Genomic DNA, 22,295 nt, shown 5'->3' with positions numbered 1-22,295 from the left:
GCTCCCTGTGATATCCTCCTGGCCCTCTCCAGTTAGCCATGTTCCCCATTCTGCCTCGTCACCACATCCTCTCCTTCCAGGTCTGTGACCCAGGAGAAAACACCCTTTGTTCATACATAACCTGAAGTAGTTTACAGCTTCTGACAGCCCATCTAAAGTCTTCCGTGGCAGGCAGACCCTTCCTTCCCTGCTGCCCACCCCAAAAAAGCCAACGGGGCCTGTGTTTGTGTGCACAGAGCTGCTGCTACTCTGCAAGCCGCGTGAAGTAGGGGCTAAAAGACAGCTGAATTGGCTGAGGCCTTTGTGCTTTAAAATCAGTGTTTCAGCTGGGAATTTCACTTCATAATCTGACATTTTATTAACTCAGCCAGACAAGACTGTAATTTGGTCTCTAAGATCTCCGGCCTGGTCTCATTACACTCCATTGTGGGGCCCGTTCAGGTTATGGCTTGGCACTGGACGGAGACTGAAAAGTATTTGGAAGTTTGGGAATGTGTTCAGTGAAAGGAAAAATATTTTTCAGCTATGGCTTAATGCTGACACTAGCCATTTCCACACTCGTTTACCCACCAGATGAGATATGTAACAAACAGATGCACATGACAGATCTTTCAGGATTTTCTTCATAGTGTTTGAACTTGTAGGATTATGGACCAGTTAGCAAGGAAATGCACTGCCAAAATGTAGTCTCTTGGTATTGTGCATTATCTTGCATCAATTTATTATGCTACTGCTTTTTGCAGCTGGCCATGTGATAAAAGTACAATAAAAAGGCAAAAAATAGAAAATCTGAAGTTAGAAACATTCAGCATTGATGACTTAATAACGCCACTTACAGATTTTAAAAAATAGAGTTTCTGTACTTTGTTATTATTTTTATAAAGTATATACTCAGCTATTACACAGTAAATGCACATAAGGAAGTCTAAAAAGCTTGCCAGAGTGGAAACAAAACTTCAACTAAATCTGAGTGTAACATAGGAAACTGAAATCCAACATAAATGTAAGCAGTTCTGGCAAATCTTTAGGAAACAACTGCACATAGGAGTAATTTAGTGATCACTTACAAAAGTACACCCAGGGGCAAATGCATAAGAGGTGCTGGGATTTTGTGTGCTTTTTCATAGCTCCCCATAATAAACTCAATCGATGCAACAATCACCAAATTCTAGTACAATGATTTTATTACTAAAATATCAACTCCTGTCAATCTGAGTGAGATACAGATTTAACAAGCAAGCAATTTCAGGTATGTGGCAGTCAGATAACACTCTTTCAAGATCCCCTGGATGTAAAGGAAACAGGCAAAATTTGATAGAGAAGATAGAGAACAAGCAGAGGGAGTTGCGTACCTTCAGCAGCCACTCCTGCTTTCATCTGACTACAGCTGTGCTTTTTGGGAAGAAAGGATCTGAGATAAAAGTTGAAACACAGGACATGAGTTGGCTTCCTTCTGTTACCAAATGATTAGGTAGCCCATCTGCATAATTTTTATGCCTTCAGTTACTGACTTACTTCCAGGTGAAGCTACAGCTTGTTGAAAGCCTTTTTCATACCCTCTTCAACGAGCTGACATCGTTTCCAATCAGAACTGTTCAGACAGGTCTTTCTGCTGTTCTTCAACCTCAAAATGACTACTTTGCTTTCACAGCGTGCCAGGTCTCCAAGGCTCTTAGAGAACTGATGACACTGTAGCAGGAGACATTTCTATTTCAAAGAGCTTAACAGATCTTGAGCAGCGAATATTGAAGGTTGAAATCCTTCTAAAACATTTTCCTATTTGTTTTTTCTCATTTCACCACCATGCTCTTTTAGCCATCCTGCCAAATGCCACACCGTCACTGTTACAGCATACATGCCTCATGATTTGCAGAAGAACTTAGGATCCTGAGTATGTTACAAAAGCATAAATACAGCATGTTAACAATGGAACAGAAGGTTTCTTCTTCTTCAGTCATCTAAACATACCCTGCTAGTTTTCACTTTGAAAGACTGATCTCAAGGCTCGTAGATCAATCCAGAGCACAAAAACGTAACACAGTACATAAAATACTAAGCTACTTCAACGCAGAGACAGAATACATTTATAAAATACACACAGAATGACAATATAGCCTTATTTTATTTTTAAACCAGCCTCTTGGAAGTCATCACTAGAAAGTGATCTATTTCATCTGGCTCTAAAAACACAGGGTACTGCATTTCTTGGGCTTGGATTTTGCTGTGTCATCGCCAGTTAAATGTTCCCGTGTCACCAACAGACCTGAGGTATTCTGCACATCCAGGTAGACTTTACTTAATTTGAGTAGAACTTTTATTACCTGACTTGCAAAAAAGCAGCAATATGTCAAATTTGTGATCGATACTTGGTAACACAGAGGAAGGCTGCAGCAGGCTCGCAGCTGCTCGCAAAGTCTCACCAGAACAGTGTGAAGGATCCATTGCAAACGAACACAGTTAAAACTAAAAATAAAACCCAGCATGCTCAACCAGTAGTTAGTTTGTTGGTACAAATGCAAGATTACAGCTTCAATGCTGAACAAACAAGAACCTGGAAAGATCATCTTACTTGACCATTAATAAAACAGGAACAAATCAAAGACTCATGTGAATGACAGCAGCACGCTTGATTTGTTTGCATCAGTTTCAAAACATTTCTTCCATTATGAAAGCTCTTCAGCTCTTCTTTGAAACAGACTTAGATAATAATTGTAATGACTGGAAATGCTTCTACAGGTAATTCCTAGGTACACAAGTGATTGAAAACTCCTCATCCTACACCACTGAACAGGAAGTTCAGCTTTTAAACATTTATATTTAAAGTAAAGATACAGGAACACAGTATCCCTGTGAAGGTGATTTCATTATGTGCTTTTAACAGGAGTCCAGAGATTTGATGCATGTTAACTTAAGCACTTGTAAGGCTGGAATATAGATTTATCATCCAGGCTGTATTCCCACTTCCCACTGAGAACCCTGGTCCTCCGATTTTTGAGTAGCTGGGCATCTGCACGAAGCAGTAAACCCAGTCAGAAACACCGCCCACCCCACCCTCCATCCTCCAATTTCTCCTTCCAAATGATTTGAGAAAACATGTAGGAAACCACATATTCACACAAAAAAACACAGAACGAGAAAACACACACAGATTCACATAAATTGACTTTCCAGCATACGCATTTTGGTTTAAAACCATTCCTAGTCAGCTGTGCTTCCTATCTTTTGAAGTTTGCAGGGATAACTATTTTCTCTCTGTTTACCTTAGACTTCTATTACCAGATCTTGCATATTATTTTTATGTTTAGCTCTATGTAGCTGGAAAGCTCTTTATATATATATACATGCATATATATATATATATATATATTACTCTCTTTATATATATATATAAAGGAACAAGACTGCAGGAAGGAGAAGCGCTGGCTGGGGAAGCTGCCAGGGAGGGAGGAAGAGCAGCAAACCGCGAATGGCACTCAGAGGGAGAGGGACTGTGGGGATAGAAAAGGGGGATAGAACAGGGCAAGGGACAGAAAAAAAGCAAGTCAATCTGGAACGAGGAAGGAAGCAGCCTAATTATTATTTCATTGATCAACTCCTGTTCCACCATTTTTGGTGGAACAAACTAAACCCCCGTGTACATTTGGAGACAGTTTCTGAGAAGGCAGATTTATATACGATTGCGAAAGAGAAAACAAGTTTAACAGGTAACTGTTATTGATATTAATATGATCCCTATTTAAAAAATAAACCAAACACCAAAATCTTAAAGTGGATTTTTACTCCAAACAACTAAGTTAACTCCCCTGATAGGATACAGATAACCCAGTTCCCACCACTCCCCATGATACAGTCTGACAAGCATAATGCTCAACTTCACAGAGCCATAAATACTATTTATAATAAAAGAGAACCTAGAAGGCAAAGTTTAAATGCATACTGTGTCCTCTCAGATGCAAATATCTATGACAGTCCTGAAAACAAACCGCTTTCTCTACTGCAGAGGGAATGAGGGGGTGTCAGTAAAACCTTATAAAAGAAGATTTCTGAAGAACTGCAATAAACGTCCTCAAGTACAAAGTCATTTCAGTACTTTGGGTCACTCTCAGTAAATGTCAGTATTCACTTAAGCACTGGCAGCCTTTTCAAAGGAATGAAACAGCCTCACCATCCAATTTGCCTTCCAAAACAGCAGTGAATACTTTGACCTGCGATGAAGCAGAGTCCTAATACATGTTATTATTTATTTGTGACCTTAAGCGAGTTACTTATTTTCCATACTTTAATTTCCTCAGCCATAAAAAGAGAACGACGAATAAACTCTTTGACATAAGGAAATCACTACAGAACTGAAAGTGAGGCATTACCCGATCTGACGAAAACTTTCCTTAACTGGCACACATACTAAGGTATAACAGCATTTGCTAACGTCCTGCTTTTCACCCATTCCAGTGGCATTCAAATCCTAATTTCTTTTCCTTCTCACTACATGTGTTAAGACCTCTCAGCCTCCCTGCTTCCCTGAAAAAATGTAATCTCTGTGGTTTGTTGGTATCTGTCTCAAGGAACTACTACACAACCCTCTTTTTTTTTTCCCCTCTTTATTTCCTTTATTGTCTAGCCATCTTAAAACAGAAACGTAAACTATCATCTTGTCCCTGAAACCCTCTTACGACCATCAAAAATCCCTCTTGTTTTCCAAAATGTTTACTGCCCAAGCGCTGACCCCTCACTTCCCTATGATCAGACATCACCACGCAAGCCGAGTTAATGCCAGATCTAGGCAAATTAACAGCTGTTATCTAAAATCTGCATCTTAATTAACTAGGCAATGCCATTTAGAACAGCCAGGAATATGCATTACAAATCTACAAACATTTTAGATGTTGCTTTAAACATGCAACCTCTAATCTTAAACCTTTTTCTGAAGATTTATTAAAACTACATTTCCAAATAAGGTATTCAACAAGCAGGACAAAAATAAAGATATTCTCTCCTGTACCTCAAATATGGTTTGGAAACAGTCATTTTTTCACTGCAAGTGAACAGTGGAGGTAAAAAGTGAACGCTTTTTTCACATGGAAGTAAGCAGTGCTCAGCACTTCATTAAATTTATCTATCTTATATTACTTTAACAATATGAAAATGGATTAGGGTTTGTGATTTTTGCTGCAGAAACCTATCACCTGGCAAACACTTTGTAAATTCAAACATTTTTGGACTTCATCACCCTTTTGACTTGCGAAAAGCTCTATTATGACAACATACTGGTTGCTAGTGAAAACACATTTTCCAGATAAATGACTGAGTTCACGAAGAATGAATTGGTTTGATGTGATAAGAAGAAAAGGAAGCAAACTTAAGTATATGAGCTGAATACACTCTTGTGAAGATCAACAACAGATTACCTGTTACTCATCAAGTTTCAGTTACTTTAAATACTTTTCCAAAGCTACATTTTGAGATGCACGTTCTGACTTTCAGTCTCAAGATCTGAAAAATTCATTTGCTACACACCACTGATAAGAGAAAATATTTAGTGTTTCTAAGGAAAGGCATTCATGTCACTCAGGAATTCCCCAGCCTTGCTGCATCAGAAAAAAAATATGTTGATTTCAGTAAACAAAGCAGAAGACCATACAGATGGTGCAGCTGTCAGCATTCACCTGAAGAGCAGACTGCTCTTACCTATTAAGGGAGTGAAATAGCGTTTATATTGCTTATTCTCCACCCACTATTTAGTCCTTGTCACTAGAATCTAGCTATTTCATGTATCACGTCTGACAATGGCATGAGGCAGAGAACAGTAAGATAAAAACAACTTAAACACGATGAAAAATAGACAAGACAGAAATAAAGCATTATGTTACATTTTAATTCTGAATACATAAAAATGAGAAAAAAATGGTTGGGTTAAGTAGTTCTTTAAATGAAAGAACAGTATTATACTTAGATTATTGTTACTGGTTTTGACCCTTACAAATTAACTCTTTTTTACAAAAAATAGCATGTCAAATTACTTATGAATACAGAGAAGTTTTTACTTTTTTGCATTTGTTCTCTCATTACTTCCAGGTTCTCTTTCACTGCCACAATAGTGAATAGTCCCGGTCACATGCACAGCGAAAACACTGGTCTCCTTCAAGAGATGGTAAAAACCAGGTTGAAATTTGCATTCCGTTTCAGTAAAATCATACTCTTTCAAAACTGAATGTCACAACAAAACAGACTTTGAGATTATTCTATCCCCCTGACTGCCAACTATAAAGATGGCTTTCTATATGACTGTGCAAGCGCATTAAAGAAGTCATGAACTATAAATTTTCCAACACTGATTCTAGCCTACAATTCAAGAATACCCTGAGAAGTCTTAACTATCCTGTGAGAAACAACTAATGAAAAGAAGGTGTTTGGAATGCAGATTTCCTGGTAGGAACAATTCTTTTTTTCTTTTCCACTCTACTATTCGCATTAGAATTATTTCCTATCTAAAAAGTAGCTGAACAAAACAAGTTAGTGACATTCAGTCAGTATTGATGATGCCAAAAACAACTTCAAAGATCATTCTTGACTAATGTTCTATAGGGGAACAGCATATTCCTATATGGGGAGAGGGGTGAAGGTTAGACAGGAAATCTGTCTGCAGAGAGCCACTGAGGAACTACATGCAGGGCTTCAGGAGAGGGGATTCATCTCTTATGTTTGCCTGAAGCATGAGAATCAGCTATTCTAGCTTGCTGTATCATACAGAGTAAAAGCCTCTTCAATCTTCTCTTTCAGTGTTGGGGAAAAAAAAAAAAAAAAAAAAAAAAAGGAAAAATGCAACAGTAGCTCTTAAAAATTTTCAAAGCTTTAACAATGATTTTTTAATTTTTTTTTACTGTATAACAATATTTTTCTTAGATAATTACAAGCTGAATTGTTTGTTGGTGAGTTCTCACCAAGAAGATGCTGACGTGAAAGGAACTACAGAAAAAAAGTTTATTCACCTAATGCCAGATGGGAAATTATTGTATCGGTATTATTTGCAAGTGGCTGGCTTTGTAAGAAAGTCAAAGAAAAGATCAAGTCTCCCATTATATACAGACACCAGGCTCTAAAATGTTTAAACAGTGCTACGTAAGAAAATGAAAAGCAAATAAGCAATTACAAGTTAGTGAAAAGGTTCTGAAAACCTGTAACAAGCCTGAGGATTACCATAATTAGCATAGAACGAGTCCAACGATGTATTTGTAGAGAAGCAGGAATATCGGTGCACCTCAGTTCAGCTGACAGAATTCCTTCACAGCTGAAGCGCACTCAGCAGTACACACAAACCACAGGCACTGTTCACAGAAGTGGATTTAGACACTCACCCAACAAGCCTTTAAGTTAATACTTTGATTGTACTTGTCTATCATGGATCTTCACTGAAGAGGAGGAAAATAAATTCCCCTGGAAGAGACCCCTGATTGCCCTCCTTTGCTGTCATATTTATTACGATTTTTTTTTTTTTTACCTCCACAGAAGCTGGTTTCATCCTTCATCAGGTGAAGGAATACTTGACATTTGAGGCTTACTCTGCCAGCCAACAATAACTTCATCAAATTAATTCTACCTCTGCAGAAATATGGATATGAAAAGGCTCTATTGCTGCCTGGAGAGCAGCAAAGATTTGGGGTAGATGCTAGGCCTTTGTGCTGAAAGAAGTCTCTGAAGAGAAAATTCAGGCATATGTGCCAGCTGGTATCCTCGGCTATCATCACAAAAAATGGGTATCCCTCTAAGAAAACGAGAAAACCTTTGACAATATTAAGAACAACTGGTTGTTTTACACCTGCCCAAATCATAGGTAAGGTACAAACTTTTGGGATAACACACACAATGCATTTCTTAAATTCATTTTCTAAATACATTTTTTGTTAGCATTTGTTCCAAAACTCTTTTCCAGCGTCAATTTGCAGCGCATGCAGCCTTCTAATCCAATCTGCACAATTCCTTGGCTAAGCAGAGAAGTTTGGCTGTGAGAAGAACTTCCAATCTGACACTAATATTTGGCTTTCCAGTTGAAAGCTTAGCAACAGTGTTTCCAAGAAGCATTTCAAAATATCATGTAATAATATAATTTTCCCTGATTTAACTCTCTCCATGAATCTAATTCAGCTGGTAAGCATATGGACAACATCCAGCCACAGATATGCTGCACAGAAACATACTTCAACGGATACATTTGTCTTTGTTCATCATTTATTACCTTCATGATCTGGTGGTCATTTCTAATCAACAATTAACCAAACTGCAGTGCCTAAGGCATTTTCATAGCTAACACCGGATCTATTCATTATTTTAGAAAAAGAAGATATTTTAATAATTATTAAATTACATCTTTGTAATATTACCTTTTCGTGAATTTCTTGTGTAGACTGGGCATCACAAAATGCCACCGTGGCTACATCCTTCAGAATAGGCATTTCTACTGTACAATCCCTGCCATCCAGCAATGCTACCAAAGGGCGTGGGTGCATGGGCCCATTCATGATCGGAGGTCGAATGCCTATGAAGAAACAGAGAAGATGAGTTATTCAAGGAATGTAAACATAACAAAAATACATTATAGCTAGCCTCTTTATTCTGATGGCAGAAAAAGATTTAGAGCGAATAAAAACAGCAACAAATTTTATGGTTAACAAACATAGACCCCTAAAGAAAATGCCGTGAAGGCTCAGGAGGCTGAACAATAAAAGATGGTCAAAAATGTTAAGGGAATAGCATAATTTTTTAAACAGACACCCTCACTGCACTATTAAGAAGTGTCTGTGCAATCTTATCCAAGATTCATATTTTGATTGGATTCCACACCTTTGTGAGCTCTAGACAGAGTGAGAACAATCCTGTCCAGGCTTGTAAGAACGTCGCTGATGGAATACCATACGCAATTCAGTAAGGAGTTGAGTATTCAATTTACATATATCACTATGATCTGCTGACACTAAAATTTAACTGAAAAAACCTACAGCAGCAAAAATGTGTATTTACTGAGGATCCACTGTCCAAGTACACAGGCTTAGTGCTAATCTACGTAGGCCTGCTTAAACTCATAAATTTTACACAATGATTCTGTAAGATTCAAATTAATGCATCACACTTAATCCACCACTGAAAGCTCTCTGACAAAATGTGAGCAAAACGCCCATCCTTAAACCAGCATCACACTTGGAACATTGTAGAGTGACAAATAAACACGTTAAACATGTGGGGGAGAGAAAAATCAGTTCAAAGTGCAGCCTTAATTTATATCCTCTTTATGGCGTCTTAAAATGAAAAGTAATCCTTACAGCAGGATATTCAGAGAGCATCTTTTTACTGTATAGATGCTATAAATATACAAAAGTACTCAAGGGATTAATATTAAACCATTACATTTACACAAAAGTAGTTAAGCGTGGGTAGAAAAAAGGGACTTCCTGAAGAGAGAAAGAAAAATGAAAACAAGAATACAGTACATGATTTTTCGTCTTTCAAAACAAGTAGTTTTAAACACTGCAGAGTGAAGCAGGCTAGATATTTCTTGTATGCAAATGTCAACAACATACATTTGCTGCAGTGTGAATTTTAAAATTTTGCTTATTGCTTGGTAATATGAATTAGCCCAATATGAATGCAGAAGGACTGAGGTTCCCCAGCTACCTCCTATTAGAAATCCCTGCATCTGAAGCCTCAGACTGCATCACAAAGCAAGCCCTGAAAGACTCATCTGCATTGTAAGTGGATGGAAAATTAGTAGAGTCCCAGTTCTGCATACAAGATACCCAGTGAAGGAAAACAGCTGTTGGGAAAAGGGATTTTCACAAGTCAACAGAAGTAGCACATTACTTCCCTGCTGGGGCCAAGCCCAAATCTAGTGCTGAAGGAGCTGCACCAAGGAGATCATTACCTTCAGCCTCAATTACCTGTCTAGCCTGCACCCATAAATTTCATGTGCACCCCTACCCAATGCAGTAAGGCTCGGGCTAGGGCTTCCTGTCATCTGGCATTCAAGTTCTTTACCTCTTCAAATGGTTTTTAGACTTGAAGACAGCTCAACAAGGGTCACTGGAATTTTTCCTACATGCATGCACTTGCAGCTAGTGCCCTACCTGGAAAACTTATAAAAAGGGCAGCTGGCTTTAATTTAACTGTAACTGCATAATGCTTAATTGCTTATTCAGCAGCAAAAGGATCTTTCAGACTGAAGGCAGACAGACAACAGATCCTCACCAATCCTTCTGCATTTGATCACTGAACTACATTTGGTTCTTTTTCATATTAGTCTTAATGTCTTTCAACAACTGATTATGCCAACAGGAGTGCACCTGCAGCATTCTCACCATAGCAGACAGGCATTCAGATGTGAAAAGTATTCACCAACAAAGTTTTCCATGGGTACAACACTCATGGCAAATATTCTGCGTTACAAATCCATCGATTCTGGTGCACAGAAAAATCTCACCAATTATTTCTAAACCAGCGCTTAATATCCAACCACCAAAATGAAATGGGAGCATTTTTAGTATCATTTTCAGAAATCCTGCATCTTACTAACTTACTGCTTGTTGTTACGCATCTGAACCAGAAGTGGCCACATAACCTTCATACAGTCATTTTTAATAAACTAACCACACACTAATAATGTGGCACAGGACAAACACAGCATGAATACACAATGCAAATGCTACATATTTATCCCAAGAATAATTACTATCTTTTAATGGGAACTTAATTATAAAACCCCATATTAAATTTACTTTGAAACACCCTAAAGTAAAGCATGTTACAGACTTGTTCATGTTTCTTTCAGAATAGTGTATGTAATAGCATTAATAAAATGCAATTATGTTTTGAAACATAAATGTAAAAATGACATTGCAAGCCCTGTTCATATTGAATATAATAACTGTGCTTGTTTTACAAGCGAGATGTTATGGTCAGCTTCTTAACTGTCAGTCCGGCAAAGCCAGGATTTCAATGACAAGTCTGAATCCAAGCTCAAGTAAATATGAGAAAATGTATAGAACTTTGATCCTAAAGCTGTTGAAAATGGAGGAAGAACATGACATAGTTCATTTCCCCCAGAGCTACAGCAGAAGCATCTCTGTCAACAGAGGAGTGCACACAGTCCAAAGAGATAACAAGATTAAAAGCTGTCCCCTTCAAGAATCACTCTTCCATCTAGAACTCTCTCAGAAAAATACAGTACCACAGAACTAACACAGCTCTTTAAAAAGAACAATTCATCTAAAATACCTAAGGCTGTGCTCTCTTTTTCCCTTAGGCCAGTGTAACTACCCATTTGAACCAAGGGACTCTTGTCTGATGTTGTTGCTAAGTAGCATGCCAGACCAAGCCCCAAAATATAAGAACTGAAGTCAGAAAAACAAGTGGGAGGGTAACCCTCCCCAGGAGTATCTCAGGCTTGTTAACAGAGTCCCCAGAACTCAAATATACCCAGTGACCTTGACCACAAAAACCCCACAAACCTTTGCTTGCCAAAATCCTCTCAGAACTTCAGCATGGACTTCCTGTTGCACAATCTTTCTGCCTAAATACCGTATCACTAAATCGCAGACAATAACTCAACACTTCAGTAAGCTTACAGTAACTTAATCACAGTGGCAGTCACTATTTAAAGTTTACATTTGCAAAGACACAGTTTCACTATGAATCAGAACTGTTTGAACGAAAAACTACTTCTTTCACCATTTAGATATGTTCGGCCTGGTTCTTATCTAGAAATGTCACACTGCACCCCGTGCTTGGTTTTGCAGCAGACCCTTGGTGTGGCAGGATAAAGCAATGTGTATTTAACAGCAGTATTTTCCATTCCTGCATTAACAGTAAATCATGCAGCTCAGTGCCAGAGAGGAGTATGACTGTAAACTGGTCAAAAGCAACATTCAGAACCACAAGCACAAAACTCAGTTTTTTTAAAAAATAAATAAATAAATTTCACTTAGTTGGCTTATTTAAGTATGGTAGCATTTTATATAACACAGACAATAACAAGTATACCATCCACCCCCACATCCTAGAACCTTTGTTAAGGGAAAACAATCTCAGTTTATCCTAACTTGAGACTTTCAGGAACCCCTACCAACCTGACATTTCTTAATCTGAGCTTGATTTCCAGGGTCATGAATTCGATTTCTCAATGCTTTACAATCTTCAGTATTCTGAGGCAAAATAGCAGCCTGTCATTCGATCCTCATTTCCATGTCTTTAACTTTTCTTGCAGCCTCCTGTAATCTTGAACCAAAGCTTTTAAACTTCTTATCCACTGCAACCTCTGTAGCCTGGATCGTGTTCAAATTTTTACTAAAAAATTAAACACAAACAATACATTAAAACAACATTAAGGGTCTGACTTGTGCTCACAGAAGCCAGGAAACTCAAAGTCAAAGCTTCTCACTGCATCTGCACCCTTCCCCATTTGGCTGCTGGTTTTCCACCACACCTGCTGTGCTGCCACCGGCCATTAACATACCAGGAACTGTCAGGACACACACAGCACCAGAGCAGGACAAGCAGGTGCATTGTAAAGAGACGTACCTGGACCAGTCGGCACCACTCTTGTGGCAAAGCTTTTGCCTAGGTGAGCAGGGATGCGAGGAGAGCGTGTGATCTCCCGTAGCACCGTGCTGAGAGCCAAGCACCGGAGCGACTACCGAGGATGGAGTGAGAAGCCTTTACTCTGAACGTGGTGGTTGGCTGGGTAGAAGTCAGGCCCTTAAGGTTATCTAAATGTATTTAAGGAAAGCAAAGGCTACCCTCAAAGGGTTATCCCCAAAGGTTAGTCTTAAAGTATGCTCAATCCAGCTATGAGTGGGTTTGGGTTTTTTTGTTCCTCACTATGGAAATAATCTGGTGGTGAAGCTCTTGCCCCAGTAGCAGCTCCCGTGCCAGTGACTGCTGGAATTTTTCTAAAATAATACCACGTGTAGGGTGCATGTGGACAGAGCGGTCACAGCGTGGCGCACAGCTGTTATGGACGGACAGCAGAAGTGCCTTTTGAGACTGACAATTTGGACTAGCTGCTCTACAAAAACAGCGTCTAAACCCTTTTCTGGTCCAGCCTTTACGTAAAAAGCTTGAAAAATTCGAACAGCAGCTTTCAGCCGTGTGCCCGATCGATCAGAGGTCAGCCCAGCGCTCGCAAACCAGAGGATCGACGAACTTATCCCTCAGCTCTTGTAACCAAAACCTGAGGGGGAGGCTCGCCAACTACCGCCTCCACACCTCTGCCTGTGTGGTGACTTACGAATTATCAGCCCAGCCTTAGCCCTAGATGTCATTTTTTTTTTGTTAAATACTTGAAAGAAAACAAAGACCTACCCAAGCGTGGTGGTTTCCTCCCCCTCCTGAGGCCTACCTGCCCCTCCTGAAACAAAGGCGCACCTCAGCGCGCCAAGCTGCCAGGGCACAGCGGCTTTGGAGGCCACTGGAGGGTAGGAGGGTTCGCCCTGACATATTCTGGGCCCTTTTAGCTTGTTTTAAGCCTTTCCCAAAACAGCCATTTATGTCAGGGGCCGACAGTAATTAAAGTCATCAGGCCGCACAACAGAGATCTCAAAGCAGTCTGTCAGCGTTCGCTGACATGAGAAAACATACCAAACGCAACAAGATAAGCTATTAAGAGTAAAGAGGATTAGCAATGTTATTTTCACATTTTTCTGCTGCTGATTAACATGACATCATTAGGATCACGACTGTCTCTCAAATAAGGCATACACGTTATAAGTAAAGGACATTGTCAGGTTTGTAGGCCCAAAGTTTGACCTACCTTTCATTTTCTTAAATCTGTTTGCAAAGTCCATGTAATTCTTTAAATGTGCTGTTCTTTTTTCAAAACAAATGCTTCAATTCTTTTTTCTGAAAAATACATCAATGCCAAAAAGCACAACACTTATCAGTAACCCTATAATGACAAACCAATAGTACATGAAATGGAGGACAGCAGCCTTGGGAAGGGGACTTTACATTTTCACGTTTCTGAGGATCCTCACAAGTGCAAGGATTAAACAAGCAGGAAAACTCCCTTGACAATGTCCTTTTAAAAGATTTTTCCCTACAAAACTTCCCTTACACACAGTAAAAACATCAAAGGGATTTCGGTTTTTTAAAAAAATGCAAACTGCTGAAAAATCTGATCTATATTTACAAAAACAAGACCCTAAAATGACAGGTTGGACATTCAACTAATTTACAATCTTGCACATGTAACACAAGACTAATCCCCTCTGGCATTTACCTTCGCTTTATATTCTTACCTAGGCTATAAATGTAGTCAGAGCTGTCACTTATTTACCAGGAGTCCTCCAAAAAAATACCATGTTTTTTTAAAAATAAATGTTAATATTAATTCAAATAAAGAACAAGTTGTCAAAACAAACAAAAAATATCCCTCTCAGAACATGAACACAGAAGCTGTTATGAATTAGATTTGCCAAAATGCGCTATTAAAATTCCCAGAAACGCCATACTTAAAAAGCATATGTTATGGCTCCTGACACGTAATGCATTTTTAAATTTTGGACTTTGTTTTGGTAGGCTCGTTCCTGTGTGTGCCGTGACCTCAGGTGACATTTAGATTCGAGGTAGAACAAAACTAAAAAGCAATCAAGTAGAAATAAACTTTGAAATGAAATGCAGGTACACGGATCAGTGAAATACATGTAGATGCGAGAGGGGAGGGGGAAAAAAAGAGTGCTTACCAGCATGTAAATATGCTGAATATGCAAAACAAATGTCCTGATTCCACCAGAATCAGATCCAGCATCTTTTGGCATTGCCTTCAGCAAAAGCAGGTTGTCATCTCCCATGACTTGGGATGTGGGATTAAGACTTTGGGTATGGGGTAAATATACAACAGCACCAACAAGCAGAGCATACAAAAAAGTGGTAGCTAGCCTTGCAAGCCTGAATTTCTTAGTAGATGACTTTTTGTCTTTTCTCATTAAAGGTTTCTAACTATGCTTCTTAAGATTGTGGGAACCTGCTGTAAATCTTACTGAAATTAATGGGAACAATCCCAAGCTGATTTTCAAAGGAATAAGATTTGGACTTCGTAGCATACATGTAAGAGAAAACTAAGCATTAGCTTCACTTAAAGCATATGTACAGTCTCTGCTGAAGTCTACAGGGCTTGGAAGTGAATGCTAAGCACCCTGAAAAAGCATAGATGATGAATACTATAGCACTCTGTGCTTTTTATTTACCTAAACCCAGTAAAAACAAGTCATCTTCCTTCTTTTCTTTTTAATTTGCAAGAGACCAAGAAAAATAGAAGTGGTTTCCGGCGCTGTGCTGACCCAATGATGTGCACAGCAGTCACACCCACATATATCCTCTTGCTAATTGCAAAGACTGAAATACACCCAGCCGCTCTCCGGGACACTCGCTGCTCTTTCCCTTACACAAAATACATAAGCAACAGCACTGCTATCTCTAATTACCACCCTCATCCACAGACTTCCACGGTAGAGACTTATGAATGCATCACATCATTATTTTACCACTTGTGAGGAATCAGCATGGGTATCCCAAGAAGATTTCTACAGCATCCAGTACAAAGCCCTAAGCAGAGAATATTTCCATGCCACCAGCTTATTTGATCTTCCCTTTTAATATTATCTGAAGAAAGTAAGCCAGTAATTTCTGTTTATAAAATGTCACATTTCCCTGCTGTTCCTGGAACCTGGAGTCATGATTTCTCATTACTCCTCCACAGTGACACAAAAAAATAAATGTGTCATTCTCAGATATTAGGCTGATAACTATGTGGATGAGCATTTCTGTTGTGTCTTTTTTATTAGTGTTCCCTAACCTGTCTTTATTAAACATCTAGTAATTCTACTCTTATTTGTCGGATACCTGGCAGCATGTACATGAAATCCTAAATGCTTGTCAGGGTACATACACAGATGTCCCGCGTGACAGATTTTGAAAGCCAGTGATCAGAAATAAAGTTCTGTTAAGGGGAAATAAAATCATCTGGCATCACTTTCTACTAATTACACATGTACTTCAAACATCCAGGTGAAAACTGGAAGTATTGCACATCTGTCAAAAAATTACTCAACGTATTCAGGAGCAGGCTGTAATGATATGCCTAATCTTCACCAATACTTTTCAAAATAGGAACAAAACCAATATGAATCACACCTATTTAATGTCAAATGAACAAGCAATAATAACATAATGAGTTGCTGTAAAATGTTTTAATTGTCTAACAAGGTTTAAAAAGCAAAAGCAAATGACAATATTCAGTAACTACTACATCAAGTACTAAAATAAGAAAGCACAAGTGTCAGCAATAAAACACACAGAAGAAAGAACATCGCAGAAGCCCCATTTTCAAGTAACAGATGCATGAAAGCAAGCCCCAGAGAAAGGCAAAAACATTTTAAAGGACAGTTGAAAGGTCTGCTTCGAGTATTTTTAGCTGCAGTAAGTAACAAGAAAAGGAAGGAGGACGGGGAAAAAAAAAATCAGCGATGGTGGAACTGCCCTGAGTACACTCCCATCAGTCCCAGCTGCAGAGAGCTCCTGGCTACGGCTGCCAAATTTGTTCCTGTAACTCCAGTTTTGAGATGGCTGCGAAGTGCCCCTGCCTGCAGGCTGTGCCTGAGGCCAAAGCTATTTGGGAACCAGCAGAAGCCCCCTATGACATGCACAAGGTGGGAATCGGCACACTCCAGCCCTCACTTATGCCCACACCAAGTTCCAGGCATTGATTTCCCCTTACCAGGGAGGCCACATCCCCAAAATAGAGAACCAAATGCATGAATCAAGCCTGCACTGGAGGCATCCCCGCAGCACACCTGGGCACAGAGCTGCTGCCACCTTGGCGCGGCCACCAAAGAGGCTGGGGGGAGCAGCCACCCACCCTCACACACCCAAGCTTTTAGTTTAAAATACAATGGAACTTACATTTCAGCCCACAAACTTTATAGGTTGGTGGGTGTGACTTGAAAAAAAAAAAAAAAAAAAAAAAAAGGCAAGAGAACTCCTGCTGACAGGAACTGGAAAAACAATCTGCTTCAACTATTGTAATAGGAGCAGCATGATTAACTCCCCGAGCCATTCCAGTAACAATACGGACCATGCCAAGACTTACTGAAACACTTTCCACAGAAGGACGCGGTCCTGGAGATTTTGAGGACAATGCATCGGATACAGAGCACAAGCCCAGAGGGGCTGGCACAACGGAGCCTCACGGCCACGCGAAGCGCGATCCATCAGCAACCCCTAGCCTAGCTCCTTCACCCATGTGTTCAATATAAGGGAAGCAATGCTTTTATTTCTTACTTTGTCATCTTATCAGGATCAGCATCGTGGCCGTGAATTGCATAAAAGCTGAGCAGCCACATAACGTTAATTTACAACGTAATACACTCAAGGAGCTGCTCTTGATTCGCCTGTAAAATATTATGTATTTGAACTAGGAAGAAATAAAAAAGACTTTTTTCCCCCCTCTCCTCCTAAAATGTTGCTCTTACAGTAAGCTGTATTATTACAGCAGGTTTGGATTTGTTTTAAACCACCACCTGAGCTGTAAGTACGCTTGGGGAAAAAAATACCATCTACTAGCGCTATCAATACAGCCGCTTTCGGAGCATTAATTTCACATGATGTTTGAGCGGCGCTGCCAATAATGTACTACAAAATACGACAGACTATATTCAGAAGTTATAATGGCAACTCTTTGTGCTTTTCTCTTATTTTAGATGTTGCACAGGATGCTGTCTCCGAGAAAGAAACCCAATAACCCAAGCAAAGCCAACATCAAAGGCTTCCTTTATTCCGATCCCAAACACTGAAAGCAATTTCTCTAACAGCACACCTGTACTTTGACCAAGAACGTTAAACTATTACCCGGGGCACTCCTTATTTTCCTTATCAAAAAGGATGAAGATAAGCAAGTGTGGGGCCTTGGATAATCAAATTAGTTTCACAAGGTTTAATTTTTTGAGATCAGCGCAACACATTCCACTGATACTAAAAATAACAGTACCGAAGTATTCTGCCTCTGGAGCACAGTTCTCCATTTACTTTGTAAGGTTTTTTTATTTGTATTGTTAGGAAAGCATCTAATGCTCTTCACTTTCAGCTGAAAATCATGGTGCTATTATTGTTAGCTATCTCAGAGTGACAAAAATACTACAATTCTCTTGGGTAGGGATGCAAAGAGGGGAGGGGAGCTAGGAACTTTCCTTAAGATTTACAGCTAAAATTCTCCAAAGCCTGCGCTATGCATATGTACATATATTTAAGACCAGTGTAATTAAAAAGGGGGAGTTCAACACAGTATTATGGTTTCTGGTAAATGAGGCTAACACGCTCTTTCCTCAGTTACACTCCCTTGTGTTTTCCTGAAAGCCAAAGCAACCCTGACAAACACCCAACCAGTGTAAAGGGCTCCTTAAAGCTCTTCTGAATTTCTCCCCCTTTTTGGTTCCTCCCACAGCCACTGACCTCTGCCATTCTCCATCAATATTAAGCAAATGGCTGATGAGGATTGCAAGCTGGAGAGCCCTTCTATCATAAAAATGGGAAAAGGAGAAAGTCTGCAGCACGATGAAACCAAAGTCTTGCACCTACCTCCCATCCTGGGTACGCAGGAACCTAACCCATGCTAACCAAACCGACCTTGAATACAGAGGATTTTCTAAAAGAGATGTTCATTTTGAAGGTAAGCAAACAGGATGTATGAAAATGACAAGCTCCCTGAGAACGGGCCAGTAACAACAGCCAAAGTGCCAAATAAAACAGGCAGTTTAAGGCAAAGGCTGGGTTTATATTATCGTGTTACATTTAATCATAATATAATAAAAGCACATGATGTAAGAGAGCTGTTCTACTGAGCTTTTCTTCAAGTAGATTTTGAGTTTCAATTACAAAGGCTCTGGTCCCAATATCACAGTTAAAGCTGTACTGAAAAACACAGTTAAAACTGGGACTTATTCCCATGACTTGATGAGACAAGCAAAATATTTCTTCCCACACATACCACATACTAAAGGGGTTTATAGAAGATTTTTGAACGCTTTAAGTTATTTCCACTGATCTGGTGAGAAGTCAGAAGTGTTTAAAAATGACCCGTATTTGCATTTTTTCACTAGGCTTTATAGCATTTATTTTAGTCTCTGTAGTTTAACCATTTTCAACTTGAAAAGGGTTCATTCACAGGCATAAAAACGCTTTGTCTGCAGATAAAGGCTTCAAATTATCAATTTTTCAGGGCACAAATCATGTCCCATCTCTCTAAATTGCATAAAGCCTTAATCAGCGCTAAAACAGCAGCTCCAAGAAAGTGTTATAAAAGGAATTATCGATTCTGTTAAGAGTCACAAGATCTTAAGGCGTAAGGGTACCCTTCATTCATCACACAGGCAAGATTTCTAAACAGGTCATCTTTCCTACCGTGCATTCTTGGTGTGATCCAGCACTGTATTTTGGAAACGAGTTCACAATTACCTTTCCTAGCAAACAGCGTCAAGATGTCAGTTTGCAGTTTTATTCTTGCCTTCTCCATCTATGCCTGATCTTAAAAAAATCAACTTGTGATAGCGCCCGTGTCCCCCAGCCAGCAGGCAGAGACATTTAGGAAGCCTGCCCACGGCGCACATGTGCGTCACCCAAATGTCATCTCCCCCTCTCGCTCTGACAGCCTCAGAGTTGTGCAGCACGGCAGTTTGTGAGAAATGGACAGTTACCGAAAGGGACCGCAGCGACTTCCTTTCAAAACAAAAGAGAGAGTGACAACAGATCGAGAAGCGAGCTAAGTGGAGACTAGATCGATGTATTAGACTCGAGGAAGAATCTCCAAAATCAGGCAGCCTGTTCTGTGCCATTTCTACGTATCCTGAAAGCAAAAACAGGAGGAATGTCACCAGCAGGGCAAACAGTGCCGTGCTGGACAGCTTGCATGGGCATCACGTTTCTAAAAGCACTCCGACACAGGAAATGTTCAAATCACTTTGAATTTTATCATCAAAAGATAAAGGATCACCAACTTCACACAAATACCTAAAATCTATATTGAAACTGCTTCTGGTGTTTGAAAAATGAACGCAGCAGAGATGCTGGAAATCAAAGTCTAACTGCTTCCTGCTGCCTGCAATTCCTGAAAAAACAGAAGGAAATTACAACTTTTTGCTTGCTAGCTGCAAAATATTTATCTGACAACCCCCAGAAATCAAGAGCATTAGACTATTTTCTAAAATGTGGCTAGAAAACACAAATCCTTGTTCCTGAGGCTGAGAAACAACAGCAGAACAGGCAGATCTTCGCAAGAGACCGATTTGTCCTTATTTTCTGGATGTAAAGCAAACCAAATTAGAGCAGGTGTATCACTGCAAAAGTAATAAAATGAGAAATTACTACTTCTGCTCCCTATCTTTGGTTACTGCCACTTTTTATTTTTGTTTTTTTTTTGTGTTTATTAGGTACTTTGATAACATACTTGCTATTTCACCAGAGTGAATTCAGAGGAAATTTCAGCTCTCATGGTATTTTCCTCAGAGACTTTTTTCCAAAAGATCAATCTTTTCTTTCCTTCTGTCCCTTCTGGGTCAGGACTGTCATCCCGGTTAGGAAGAAGGGAAACGAGTGCTGAGAATAGCAGATGAAATCTGGAAAATAACTCGCAGTGAAAAGCCAACATCCACAGGCACCCCGGACAAGGATCATTTATCAGGTCTGAACCTCACAGCACATAAAATATATGGTAGCTACAAGGGGTGGACGAGCTGGTGCTGCTCGGAGAGCGAAATGCTTTAAGAGGCAACTCCACCTGTATGCACTTGCAATTAGTTTTTGGAAAAATAATTAATTAGCATCATTATTTCTTACACAGGTTACATCACCATAATATCTTGTAAAATGTGTCCCTCTGGAGCTTTTCTGAGCTGCTACTCCGAGTAAGAGTACCAATGCCATTCGGGCTTCCTAGAAGTATTTTCATCAGGAATTTGCTTGCCAACAACTCCTGAATGTTAGTGACTGTGAAATTACCTGGCATGCAAACTGCAACATAGCAACTTGTTAACAAAATGCCATGAAACCCCCTTATTGCATTATTCCCTCGCAGACAACCAACTTTGGGGTAGACATCGTACAAAGTCAGAAGACAAGGATCTCCCAGCAGCCAAATGACTCGTACAATGAATGGAAATACTGAAAACTGCACAGCTAATAAAAGACAAAGTCATTTTTCCCTCAAAGAATACAACCCTTTTTCTGGTTACAGTTTGACACCTATGTTTTGACACCTTTCTTTCCATACTTGTTCTGTAAGTATTTCCCCAAACACCTAGATAAAATACAAAAATTAAGCCAGCCTATTTATTTTCTAATGCCTGTTAATCAAACAAGAGCTGTGGTAACAACTTATGTCAGAAATGCTTAAGGGACAACACAGTTGGTACTTTAATTCTCTGGGAGGTCTGTGAAACACCCACAGAAGCCTATGGGAGTGCTCCCCAGCAGAAGGGGAACTGATTTCAATGAGGACAGCATCCAACCTGTCCATAAACAAACACAAGACAAACCTTCTCTTCCCACTGTTGTATAAAGCTGGGATCAAGCGACAGCAAGCGTACTCAATGTACTAGCTTTGTCCTGAAATCTGGGGGCACCTAACCCCAAAGCGCACAACCGGCAGCTGCTACGTGAGCTTACGTCTTCTGTTGGGCAGAACCGAGAGCTGGGAGCGCTGCAGGAGAACAACCAAGGACAAAGGAACAAGGACAGCCACTTGGACAAACAACTGAGAACACAGAAAGAAGCTAAGCCGAGTACTGAAAAAAATGAGTTGCAGAGAAAAAATACGAGGTGATCAGTCAAACCCAGAAGAAAAAAAAAAAAAAAAAGTAATTCTGCATGGCAATTAAGTCAATGAATAGCGTATTTTTTTCCCCACCGTGGTTCTCTCTGCTGCCTTTCCTGGATCAGGAGTGCCATCAGGCTCTTCAGGGGAGGACGGGAACCAAAAAAGAGCAGTTTACAACAGCCGGGGAAGAAGGACATCCTGTCTCCAGTCACTCTGACAAGTACACCGAGATGCTGAGAGGGTGGGACATGTTTATTTTTTGCTCTTAACAAGATCTATTTGTTTATCAGAGAGAATGGAGTAGAAGGGGGGTGGGAAAGCGGGGAGAGAAATGGGTTTATTCTGTGCCTGTGATGAGATGCTGTCACACAGGAAGCGGCACAGCCTAACTTCTTTCACAGCTGCATCGGGGTTAGTGAAAATCTCATCTGTAAACTGCCAAGAGCGAGAC

At 39.8% G+C, this 22,295-nt stretch overlaps 1 protein-coding gene across 9 annotated transcripts in view; it reads right to left on the bottom strand.

Moving 5' to 3' along the window:
- CTBP1 (C-terminal binding protein 1) overlaps positions 1–22,295 on the bottom strand; it is a 228,916-nt gene that overhangs the window by 30,139 nt on the left and 176,482 nt on the right. For 6 of the 9 annotated variants that reach the window (XM_084286841.1, XM_084286842.1, XM_084286840.1 and 3 more), the window contains one exon: positions 8,376–8,530. In XM_084286841.1, the coding sequence (XP_084142967.1) occupies positions 8,376–8,530 (155 nt within the window). Of the gene's footprint in view, positions 1–8,375; positions 8,531–12,110; positions 12,328–13,792; positions 13,811–22,295 lie in introns of those variants that run through there. The other 3 variants (XM_084286848.1, XM_084286846.1, XM_084286847.1) reach the window with 2 other exon arrangements.

The sequence above is a fragment of the Netta rufina genome (assembly GCF_964035555.1).
Source record: "Netta rufina genome assembly, chromosome: 4".
NCBI lineage: Eukaryota > Metazoa > Chordata > Aves > Anseriformes > Anatidae > Netta > Netta rufina.
The sequence above is the reverse complement of the archived record's forward strand: the minus strand, read 5'-3'. Positions and strand labels throughout refer to the sequence as shown.